The 12,655-nt window shown below is 44.4% G+C and overlaps 1 protein-coding gene across 1 annotated transcript; it reads left to right on the top strand.

Moving 5' to 3' along the window:
* The first annotated feature begins 4,358 nt into the window (after nucleotides 1-4,358).
* LOC115247516 (apical junction component 1 homolog) lies at nucleotides 4,359-12,365 on the top strand. Its single transcript, XM_029829517.1, has 2 exons — nucleotides 4,359-4,666; nucleotides 7,236-12,365. The coding sequence occupies exon 2, from the start codon at nucleotides 7,841-7,843 to the stop codon at nucleotides 10,460-10,462; it is 2,622 nt and encodes an 873-aa protein (XP_029685377.1). The 5' UTR covers nucleotides 4,359-4,666; nucleotides 7,236-7,840; the 3' UTR covers nucleotides 10,463-12,365.
* The last annotated feature ends 290 nt before the right edge of the window (nucleotides 12,366-12,655 follow it).

Genomic DNA, 12,655 nt, shown 5'->3' with positions numbered 1-12,655 from the left:
TTACAAATATCCTATATATCCTATATTGCAAAACAGACACCTTAAATGTGTTAAACTAACAACAATTCAGAACAACATAATAAAGTCGCTCAATGTCAGATTTTGACTTTTATTGACAGACTTAATTTATGCTTTTGCCTCTTTTTACACTAAGGTGTAATGGGTGACTATTATTATTATTATTATTGTTGTTGTACGGTGACGATTTTACTTGTGACCACAAGGGGCACCAACCTGTGACGTCAGATAGATAGATAGATAGATAGATAGATAGATAGATAGATAGATAGATAGATAGATAGATAGATAGATAGATAGATAGATAGATAGATAGATAGATAGATAGATAGATAGATAATCTAATACTACAAGAAGATATAAGTATTTTACATCACACTCATGCTGGGTGTAATCATTCATATCCACTGTGTGTAACACTGCAGACCAAATCAGACCACAAAGGTACCTACAGTAGTTTTCTACACTGTTACAAACACACAGAAGACAAAAGAGGACCACTGAGGACTTTGTCTCTGAGCCTGGGTGTTTCTAGATCTGACCCATTTCAACAGCCTGCAAGCACAGGTGCAGCTGGGAAGCTTAACTATACATACATTAAATGTCCACAGGCATTAGCTTGACATGCAGGAAATACAGATACATCAGGATCAAATCCAGGTCGCTCTTGTGGAAGAGATTCTTAATCTGCGTGAGCTTTTACCTGGTTAAAAAGAGGCTCTAAATATTCCCTCTCATAGATAAAACTTCACAGAACACACTCTTTATGCTGTAATCACATACTTGTTCACACAATGAGAGAAGGTCAGAGGTCACCCAACTGATCCAGGTCTAGAATCTGTATCTTGAGCCATTCTTGGTCAAAATACCTCTTCCTCCAAACCAACACCTACTCAATTTATCCTCCTTTTATTTATAAAGAGCTGCTATTGTGGCCATTCTATTGAGGCCTACATCCCCACACAAGTGGTGCAAGTCAGTACTGCTTTTACATTGTGCTGCTGCGGGAAGGAGAGGGAGCGAGAGAGAGCGGTCCATATTTAGAAGGACCTCATTGATTCTTCTGAACTGGAGCACAGAAGATTTGTTGTTTGTCTTGACTAGCCAGGCCCCGATGACAGTCGTCCATTATGAAAAACCCCCCAAATCGGTGTTTGAATTAAACCAGAGGAGGTTTGTTCCTGCCATGACACAGCAGATCCTGTTTATGTAACAACGTCACATAAATTATTCACCCCCCACTTTCAGAAAAGGGAAAGCAACTGAAAAGTGAGGGATGAGGGAGGTGCTGTGAAAGAAAGGTTTAATTAAGGCTCGCCATGGGACGTCTTAGTGTGGCTCTCCAGAACAGGACAGAGGAGTAATATCTGTGCTTGTTTTGACCTACATGAACTGGCATGAGGCTGCAGGGATAAGGTGTGTGTGTGTGTGTGGGGGGGGGGGGCTTCATTATGGTAAACCATATGTTAACTGGATATTATCAGCTGTTGGAGTTGGATGGTTCCACCTCCGCGAATGGCTGAGGGCTCACAGGCAATTTCCACCTTCACTCCGTCTTTCTGCCGTTAATTTGTCTGGTCACCATGGAGGAGTCGTCGGCATGACGTCATTCCCCGCGAGACCAGTTTCTTACTCACTGTGGCTTCTGTGGAAACATTCCCAGTTGGCTTGTGCATGATTTTGTTCATGAATGTTCACTTGGAGAAGATAAAAGTGTTCTTGTGCGTTTGCTTTCCGGGCCAAATCAAACATGCTAATTTGGGAGAGCAAGATCCCCTTCAAATGTTGGTTTGTCTCTGTGCAGCATCACTTCCTCCATCTGAGGGCAATCGGCGTTCTGCTGCATTCGGGGGCAAGATGAACAAATCTTGTCTGATCCAAGAAAACAAATCTGCATCCAGATACTTATGTTGGCTTCATCCATACGCGCACAGTAAGTTCCTCATGTGGACCACCGGAGCATCAGAGAGGATTGTGTGTATTAAATTAGAGATTAGAGATTTAGGAATTAAGAGAAGACTTGGTGTTCCCTCCTGCTGGGCCCACTGAGTTGATGTTGCTTTTCCCCTCCAGAATCAGATTCAATCTACTGTACATATTTCCTTTGTGCTGGAAAGGATGTGAGTTCTACAGGGACCAATTTTTGTTGAAAGTCTATGCAGATGAGTGTTTAAAAAGGTTCCTGAGTCTTAAACAGCCCCAAAAACACAGTGCAGCGCAGCAACTCCTAGCATCTCTTTATCCTGCTCTCCTCCACACACCATTCTATTGGAAAATAACCCGAGCTTTGTATTAGCCTGGCTATTTTGGGCCCAACATTGTAAGTAGGGGGCCTGGCTGTGTGTGTGCGCATCTCTGCATCTGTTATGTAATTCTGCCTTGTAGGAACACAGAAATCGGAAAGTTTACAAAGATCCGCCGGGTTGACTGAATCAATCTTTAAAACACAGAACCTTTTATCTCAAGTGGGAATGCAATATATATTCATACATATTTAAGCATGCAAATATTCCCTACACTGCTCTATAAGGATGTGTTTCCTTATTTTTAAGGTTGTATCTATTTACAAGTTCAACTGATGAAAATACTGTACATGTTCTAGCTAAGGACACACATCTGTGTCATATATAGTGCATAAACCAAACTCAGGACAAGGTCACAGCTGATAAACAGGGATAATATACCACTAAAATAAGGGGAACACATATTTACCACAGCTTCCACTTCTGGAAAAACCTCTGGGGTATAAAACAGTAACGTTTGTGAATCAATTTTCAGATAACCTGTGGAAAAGAGTCAAACAGCAGGAGGAATTTAGCAAAACAACCTTTTTAAATAAACCAGCTTTTCAGGTGAACCCCGCCCCCACATACACACACACACACACACACACACCCGCCATCCTTCTACAGAAGCTGCTCAGATAGACCACCAGAATGGCAGGTAGCCAGAAGGTTTGTGTATCCCGGCACAGCATCAAATCATGGTGGCGACACCAGAAGACAGACCAGTGCACCAGGGGAGGTGGAGGCAGGATGGCATATGCTTCTTTGAGCAGGAACACACACACACACACACACACACAGAAAGAGAGAGGGAGAGAGAGAATTGACAGATTGTTCACACTGAGAACCTGTGACAGACATGAGAGGGTCTAGAGAAGCTCTGGAGAAGCTCTGTTGCCTGCAACATCCCCCAAATGACCAGTTTGGCTTTGGGTCAGTGATGGTCTGGGGAGTCACAGGGACTTCTATGGGGTTCTCTGACTGAGCGAGAGCCTCGGAACCACTGTCAGAATCACTGGAGCACTGCTGTGACATCATATGCGCTACCATCCGCCCTCCGTGCTGCAGCAAAGGTCTTCAGGAGGGAAACGATGCCCTAAATAAAGTCTGCCAAGAGATCCACCAGGAGAACACATGTCCTCTCATCAGGAAGTCAGGAAGACTTTAAACTTTAAATCAGTGGGTTGAACTTTCCTACATTAACTATTCATTGAGGATTTTATGCCTCGTTTTCGGAGGTTTATTAGCAACAATGCTGCAGATGATTGGAAAGCCCTTCTGTTTGTGCACTTCTTTATGATCACCGCAGAGCCGCTAAGGTGCCGGAGACACCTGCTCGCAGCCCAGCTGACAGACACTTGTGCCTGCGAACCAAGAGCTGACACAAACTGATGCCAGCGCACCGTGCTGGAGGAGGGGGTGCACAAATGGATCACACTCTCAGAAACGTGGGATGCAGGGCCGTGTGAAATTGAGTTGATTGTTGTTCTAAATCATATTCGGTAAATGGGGCTGTCACAGGTCAGGTTCACTGTGGTGCAGAGACAAGTAGCATCGTGGTCTGCCGGTGCTTCAGTAAGCAGTTTTCCTGGAGTAACGTCACGTGCTCCTCAATGCAGACAGCAGAGGAGAGTGGGCAGCAGAGGTCAGCTTGTGGATCCCATGTGCACAACATGGGAGGCATCTTGATTTAGCCGAAACACAAAAGGAGTTGACCCAAATTCATCTGAAAGTATATGAAAAACGGAGTTATCATAAGGTCAAGATGGACAGACTCCAGCAGCAAATCAAAACAACGAGTGATCTGTTCTTATTTCATAATAATAATAATACGCATTATATTTTTACCATTAAAATAAACCATTAGAATAATCATTTATTTATAACTATTTGGACCCGGAGAAGGTTTAAGCCTGTGGGCTCATTTCTTCATGTGCAGAAACTTTAAAAAGTATTGATTAACTCCTCACGCTGCACGAAGAAGACAACAGGAACCGGAAATGCCATCTCCTCTGGGTCTCCTATCATCCAGGGTTGCAGCGAGGGCTCGAATTGCTGCTCCGAGACTTCTCACCACCCCCGAGCGTCGTCCCACACGCCCAACCATCTTGCTCCATCAACGCCATTAAAACACGCGCGGTCACGCCTCCAAAGGCGCGCGCAGAGGCGCAGGCTCAGACACACCTCCTGCCTCTCCTCCATCACACAGGCACAACCTGCTCATACGCGCACGTAAACGCATCCGATCTGCGGCTGAAAGGCGACGGCATGTAGGGCAGCATGAAGGACCGTTGGATGCTGGCAGATCGGCGGAAGGTCGCGTCTTCAGCGCATCCGCCGCATCCGACCAGAGCGGCGAGATGGTAAGGCCCACTATTGCTGCTAAACCCGCACGTTTGTTTGGAAACTTAGCCGAACTCTTTAAGTATGTGGCCTGATCTGAAGCCGCCACCTTTTTTCCTCGTTTCACTGAAAAAAAAAATGATGTCATTGCGCACCGAAATGCATCCGTGGAGGCAGAAGAGGGTGACGGACGTTTGTGCCGCTGCACCAAAATAAAAGCGCTGCTCAAGTGCGGTAGAGCAAGTGTTTGGTAACGTTTCAGGGCTAAATGGCCCAGTGGGCAGATCTGGAGGATCGACTTTATCTTTGCGAGAATGCGTCCCTCCCGTAGGGGAGGAGAGGACTCACTCCGGAATAGTTTTTATTCTGTAGGCAAATAAATATAAACTGCTTTTCCAGGAATACTCACAGCACAGCAGTTTATTGGCCCATGTACGAATGTATGAAGGAGCTGTGCAAACCCGAAGCCATGGTACTAATCTGGTGGATTCTGACCATATTAAAGCAATTCATAATGATGAAGTGCAGGCTGGCCTCCGTGTGCAACTCCAGCAGGGTTTCATGGTTCCTTTGCTGTGTGCTGTAGCCATGGAGACAGAATGTGGTATGTGGATTTTTACTTGCGCTGCAAAGTCTACAGTTCTCCTGCGGGAGCCAAGATGAGTCGAGGATTAGACTTGCATCTCCTGTTTTTAAACCAACGTTATTCTTGATAATTCTTCCACAGAAAATGCGTATTTGTGTTTTTGGCTGGGAATTGTCATTTTTCTTTTTTCAGCACCAACCTCCTGTGGCCTTTCGCGCAATCATGTTACAAGAGATTTAATATTCCTTGAAACATTTGATGACAGGATGTATTCTTTGCTGGCATAATTCTGTTTTTACAGCATCCCTCCGTCTGCAGTGTGTGGGCTGTTGTTCATTTCCAGTCATGTAAGTCTGTGTAGCGCTTTAAAACACATTAGCTCCCCCAAATCATTTATTATTTTATGTTTCCAACATTATTGGGCTTGTTATCACAGCAGATTCATAAAAGAATAATATAGTGACGAAGCCCAGAGCCATTATATTGCTATGATTTCTTTTTCCCCCTGGCAATTTAACCTATGAATATTGGCATTTAAGGGTCTATTTTCTTGGTTTCATGGTCACAAAAATGAGACGTCCGCACATAAATTGTTGATTCCTGATCAGCACAGAGATTTACGATGGTTTAATTTGAGGCAAGTTCAGAAACTTTTGGAAAATCAGAACTTTGTACAAGTTAAATTCTCTCTAATTACAACAATCTTCCTCACTCCCTTCTAATTTGGAATTGCTCATCTCCACTCACACTCTAGGAATAAATAACGGATGTATATTATCCTAAATTTAGACAGGTTCTGCCAAAGCATCCCTCTCATTCGCTGTACTCCAATAATCAATGACATCTTTGTAATTAAACATTGATAATGTTGGCGGGGGAACTGCGAGCGTTGTGGCGATTGCCATAAAGGTTAAGGTGTCTCGGTGACAGAAGAGGGTCTGAGCAAAGCCGTGAATCACGGCGGCGGTTGGTGTGATGGCCATGTGTGCGCTGGCGTGATGCTTGCCTGGGTGTGTTCTGCACGCACGGAGGGGGGGAGGCTGGGCAGTCCTCTGTCTTCACGATGAGCAGATGGTCGCTCTGTGTTAGCTTGTGGGAGGCTGCCAACAAGAAAGCCCATTTGACACATGAGTCCAGAACAAATGCATACCAACATGCATTTGTTCTCCGTGTTCTTCCTGAGAACATGGGAACTTTCACAAATGGAGGGTTTAAGAAGATATTATTTTAGGTTGATTCAGATTCAGATTCAGGTCCTTTATTGTCCCACACGGGGAAAAGTGATGTAATGGAAGATGCAATAACATCTGTAGAATTTCGTCCTTTTGTCTGTTCTAAATTAAATCCACATTAGTGTTCTTGTCATATTGAGTTTTCTAACAAGTTTTCAAGTATTTTTTTAACCTGCATCTCAACAGACTGGCATGCAAATGATATAATTCCATTTTTTAATTGAACATATAACATTATTAATTGTGATGGATTCATATAATTGGTAAATGACTGGTTGCAGTTCATAAAAGCACCCGATTTGCAAATCATCAAGCATATCCACTAAAATTATAATCAGTATTGTATGTATGTGTCATTCTCTTTAATTAATGTAATGAACTTTGTATCTTAAACTAATAGCACGCGGAGAGTGCAGACCTCAGCCAACCAGCTCATTTCCTCACATATTGTGACTTACAGCTGTAGTATAAATTCTATATGCAGTACAGGCAGTATAATACAAGGTTATTTAGCATAGTAGGTCGCTTTATGAGGAAAGCCGCTTGGCTTTGGTTTTTGGAAGTTCAAAGTCCCTCTGGAATTTTAGTCATCTGTTACTTGGTCCATTATCAAGATTACCTGAAGATTTCATTAAAAAGTGTTGATATGTTTTTGAGGTATTTTGCTAACTACATAAGTATGTAGTTGTTGCATAAATCCCTCATTTAAACCATATTTTTACATTTAGCCTGTGACATTAAGGAATGATTTGTTCTTTTTTCTTCCCACAGGCTTCGTTGATCCGGAGTCTGACTGAACGGAGGATGCTGTGGTTCCTTTAAAATGACCCGAACGCATCCACCTGATATACTGGCTTCAACTCTATATCAGGACTTTCCTCTAAATCCACACAGTGAGCATTCGGTTTCTCTCCACTCCTCCGAGCAATGTGACCTAAAAATGATCGATAAGCCAGAAATTATCAACAAAAGACACTGCCGCAGCTTTGACTTCATTGAGTCCCTGGATGATCCACAGTCCCTCCCAGTAGAATACCCTTACAAGGGGGCCGAGAATCCAACAGTAAACAAAGGTGTAACGTGGAATAGCCTAGATCAGCCAGGATATCTACGCTTTTCATCTCCCGATCTGTTCAACACCAGACATTTGCAGCAGCAGACCACTCAGGACAAACCCAGCCATCTTACCTGGTCTGATTCTAAAAAAAGGACAAGATCTAAAAGTGCTCCCAGAATCAAGGCCACGTTGACTCCTGTGCCCATCTCCGTGTCTCCTCCAGAAGCCAAAAAGATGCGAGAAAAACCCAAGGCCGCAACAGAGACAAAGACTTCGGAAACGCGAGAGAACTTTACAGCCAACAGAGCTTTTCTGAACGATGTGCATCCTATCAAACTGCAGCCCCACTCCCCCCCTCTACGTGTCTGACTGTTTCGACGAGAGTAAACCAATGAAAGGGAACGTAACCCCGCACGTCCGGTGTCGTGTGGACATCAAGCCGGATGCTTCGGTCCTGCAGCACACATCCAGGCAGGTTTCGAGCGTACCGTCCGAGCATCTCTGGCAGCGATACGGTCAGCCCAGCAGCAGCAGAGGTGTGTATTTGCCACGGCAGATCGTCTCCTCGCCAACGCCCGCTCCCGGCGAGCACTACAGTGGACCTTATAGACAAGGCTACCACTGTTCCACCAGCATGTCTCCCAGCACTTACCAGCATCTTGACTTACACAGAATGGTGTCCCCAACTGTTCCATATCTGACTCAAGAACAAAGAGCTTACTCGAACCCTAATATACCGAGTAAGTTTTACTCCGTTGAGGACTCTGTCAGGTTTTCGGTCCCTTCTTTCTCAAGAGCATACTTTCAGGATGACCGATCCAGTTTAACCAGTTATGGCAGTTCAATGACCGGTCCGTATGATCCAAGGACTCGATGGGTGCACACTCTTCCCGTCAGGTCGTATTATACAGACCAACTTTCCAGAGAGCCGTTCCCGTCGGCATATAGCAGGCCTTACTCAACGAGTGAGGCCGGGTCCTACATCTCCCAAACCCCAATGTCTAGGCCCTATTATGGCGAGGAACTCCGCTTCAACCCGTACCACGTGAGTAACTCCAGGTTATTTTATCCTAAAGCTTACGGTTCTCCAGAGAAACAGTACTTACCATCAAGGCCGTATCATACGGAGGGTAGGCGACGTCCTCCAATGTCCCAAGCCTTTACAGACGACTGGTATCGTTCAAGTATATCCGGCTACTCCAACCAGTCTTCACAACTCACGCCACCAAGAGTAAGGCGAGAACTCGGTTTGCCCCCGTGGTATAATAGCTGTGAGGAGACAAGTCGACTAGGTGCAGAGGCCAAAAACCATTCAAAGTCCTGGGATAATATCCTTTATTCCCACCAGGACAGAGAGCAAACGGTGCCCCGCGGAAGGAGCTATGAGAACCTATTTTACCAACCACGGCACGGAGCATCCGCCGACGTGGCGCCTCAGCCCGTCATACTCAACCTGTCGAGTTCACCGCGACGCTACGCAGCTCTTTCACTCTCTGAGAACTCCTTAGAGAGAGGCCCAGGCAATCCCTGGAAGAACGCCGCAGGCGGCCGCTGGTATGTAACTCCCGAGATCACCATCACCGACAATGACCTAAACGCGCACCACAACAAACAGCACGAGGTGCACTCTGTACGCTGGGATGCACTGGGCGGTGAAAAGTCACCATCCCCAAGGTTAATACATCAGCAAATATCCAACATGGCTGACATTAGGAAAGACAGGAAACACAACAACTTCTCACTTCAGCAGAGTCTAGAACAACTGGATGAACTCTTGGCCGATTTGGTTGTTGATTACAAGCCACCAGCTTCCGGCAAAGCAAGCGAAGGCCTTTTAGACCAGCTCAAGCAACTAATTATCGAAGATGACATCAAAGAGGGGGGGTCTCCCAGGCTGGACAATACACAGCTCCCATCTTCCAAGTCAAGCCCTGATACTATTAAAGACCCTGATAGTGGATGTGATGCTCTCCAAAGGAGTGCAGAAGAATGCTCTCCAGACCACAGCACGGATGATGACGACACAATGGTGTGTGCCAACAAGAGGTGCAAGCGCACCGAGAACATGTTCAACGCCTGCCTGTACTTCAAGTCATGCCACAGTTGCTACACGTTTTACTGCTCGCGAAACTGTCGCCGGGACGACTGGGAGAACCATAAAGAGACTTGTCTGTACGGCCGAGTCAACAGCGTCTGCCGACACGTTCTTAAATACTGCAGGGAGAATTCAGAGATCCACAAATCCTTCTCCCGCCTCGCAAAAGCTGGCTACCTATCCAGAGGGAGAGGCATTCTCTTCCTGGGTTTTGCAAACCCGGAGACTGCCGTCAACTTTATGCAAGTTGGGCTGGAGAGCCTCCTCATGTCTCCCACCTATTTGTCCCTCAGAGAGCTTGATAGTGTCAAAGACAACCTTGGGGAATACTGCAAGGAGCTGCAACTGGCAGGCAATGAGTATGACCCACACGAATGTTTCCTTCTGAATGTATCGGTAGCTGTTGGGGAACTAGTGCCTAATAGACCACCAAGAGTCCAAGCGCCAACAGTCCGAAAATATGCAAAGGTGTCCCTGGCCTCCTCAAGCCCGGACAAAAAGGTACTTAAGAAGGATAGTGAAATGGAAACTCTCATCCTCACGCCACCCCCGGGCACACCAGATATTGATAAGGAGGGAGAGGAAGGAAGGAAAGCCAGAGAGGTTTGCTTCGTCAATATCCAGCGTGAGCTCAGGACCAGAGGAGTTTTCCTGCGGCACGAGTACCCCAAGATCTATTCTCGGCTGTGTGAGTTTGTGGAGAGCAACAAGAGGTTCACCCCTACTACCATTTACCCCATAGACAAGAGGACGGGGAAGCAGTTTATGTGCATGATCATGGCCGCATCTGAGCCCAGAACACTGGATTGGCTGGGCACACCTCATCTCTTGGATGATATTATATAGCAGAGCACAAACCAGTCACGACGGGGATGTCAGCGATGTTGTAAATACTTGGTGTGGCCCGGGTGGAGCAGTGCCATTGAAATATGTGTAGATTTGAGACAAATCCCTCTTTCTGTCGCTCGCTTTCTTTCAGTATCTCACTGTTTTAAAACACGCACACAAACACACGGCCTTTATGAGGACAGGCGGAAACAAATTGCTGTCATTCATGGAAAACGTCGGAGGCTATAGCTCAGCGTGGCCTCGGCGCTGACCGCTTGGAATTGAGGCGTTGAAAACAGGGCGCCATTATTGTCACTAATTTCCACGATAACAGACGGACAATTTAATAAAGGAGAGCTGCCTTATCTGACCTACCATTCCCCCATATAAATAACATCTCCCCACAGTAATAAGTCAAAGCAATCTGTGTTTAATGAATCTGGAGATGAATGACTGCAGTACTTTACTCGACCCTATTACAAGAGAAGCCTTCCTCGGGGTTCAGAGAGGAACAAAGGACACAAGATGCTTCTTTATTTGACCTACAGTAGTAAGTGTAAAAATGGCTGTATGGATTAACTGAAGAGAAACACTAGTATGGTCTTCTCAAGGAAAATAGAGCCACCCCCTCGCTGTCCATTAATCAAACCTCGGCCATCAGAACTAATCCCTAACCCAAAGGCTAAGTAAAACCAAATTCTAACCTAATTCCTCAAACCAAATCTTAAGCTTTAGCTCCTTTAATGTTGAGAGGATGGACTAATTTGTCTTCAGCTCCCAAAAGATTTCCACGGGACAACACATCACCGCTTATTTTCACTTAAGAGGTGTCAGGATGTGAAGATGCTGCGTCGACGACTGAGCTCGTTGACTACAGGCCCGGTCATGAGCATGTTTGTGTTCTCTGGTCTTGCGTATGTGGACGGTCGTCACTGAGCATTCGCAGAAACAGGACACGCACGATTATCACCTGCATGTAGACCACACAGACACAGACAGCTGTCCAGAAGTGGAAGCTGGGAAAAACGCATAGAAGCGGTTTGATCTGCACGGTTACTGCAGACAGTGTACGAAGCACACATCATCATCATCATCACCATCATCATCACAGATATAAAGCACAGTCTCATAATGGTTTCTCCATTTTTAATTGGTATTTAAACTTGATAGCTGGTTGTAATATTTCAGTTGCTTCTAATATTTATAATTATTTCTGTAGTGGCAGTGTGGGAATTTAGTTCTGCTATTTTGTTTATTTATTTGTTTCTGATTGATGCTAAAAGTACAATCACACAGTCATTTATTTTCCCCACTTCTTCAAGAATTGAACATATTTCATCTGATAATAAAACTTGATGTCATTCTTGTACAGTTTGCTTTGTTTGAAAGTGGCCTTCAGTAGGAAAGAATGTATGTTTAGCTCTATGGAAAGGCTTGACAGCTTTGTACTACCATTGTAAATGAGTACTTATTTTGCTTAAAGCATGTTATTTATATTCAGGTATTTTATTATTGTTTAGAATCAAATTTGTTATGTTAATGAGATGCCATTTGATGCTTAGAAATGGAAGAGAAATATATATCTATAAAATTATTATTAGATCCTACAAACATTATTTTAACAAGTATGTTCCTGAACAATATGCAATAAAAGAGCAACCTTAATGTTCATATTGTACAATCCTATTTTATTAATAGTGTGTAATCCCCTGGAAACACTGCTGCATTTGCACTAAAAGAGAAAGGAATAGATAAAGATACAGCTGCAGCTCTGAACCTTTCCACCACTACTCGCCTGCTTCCATTTCCACTGTTGAATAGATCCAAAGGTTGCTCTTTTACTCGGTTATAGATCTTTGTGGAAGAATTCTCTGAACTCTATATTTTGTGATGCTTACAGCCCGTATATAAATAAATAATCATGGAATTTAAAGTGTGACCTTGCATTTTTCTGCCCCACAGTGAACAACACTTTCACCAGCACGAAAGAATGAATATTTAACACTCAAGACTCCATCTCGTTTGCATATCACCACTAAAATGTAGCTCCATCATTAACATAGTTTTGGATTTTAGGAGAAAATTATACCATTGTTTTAATAATATCATTCCTCCAAATTTAAAAGAAAATACAGTCGCAGGTTTTATTGAAATAATGCCATAAACAGTGTCAAGAGATCGGTGTATTGTTAGATAACATTATTCACACGG

This window comes from Takifugu rubripes, chromosome 21, assembly GCF_901000725.2.
Source record: "Takifugu rubripes chromosome 21, fTakRub1.2, whole genome shotgun sequence".
Classification (NCBI taxonomy): domain Eukaryota; kingdom Metazoa; phylum Chordata; class Actinopteri; order Tetraodontiformes; family Tetraodontidae; genus Takifugu; species Takifugu rubripes.
This window is presented reverse-complemented; position numbering and strand designations above follow the sequence as displayed.

What these genes read in the sequence shown, in the direction of transcription:
- LOC115247516 (XM_029829517.1), top strand. Translation starts at nt 7,841, where the DNA reads ATGTGCATCCTATCAAACTGCAGCCCCACTCCCCCCCTCTACGTGTCT.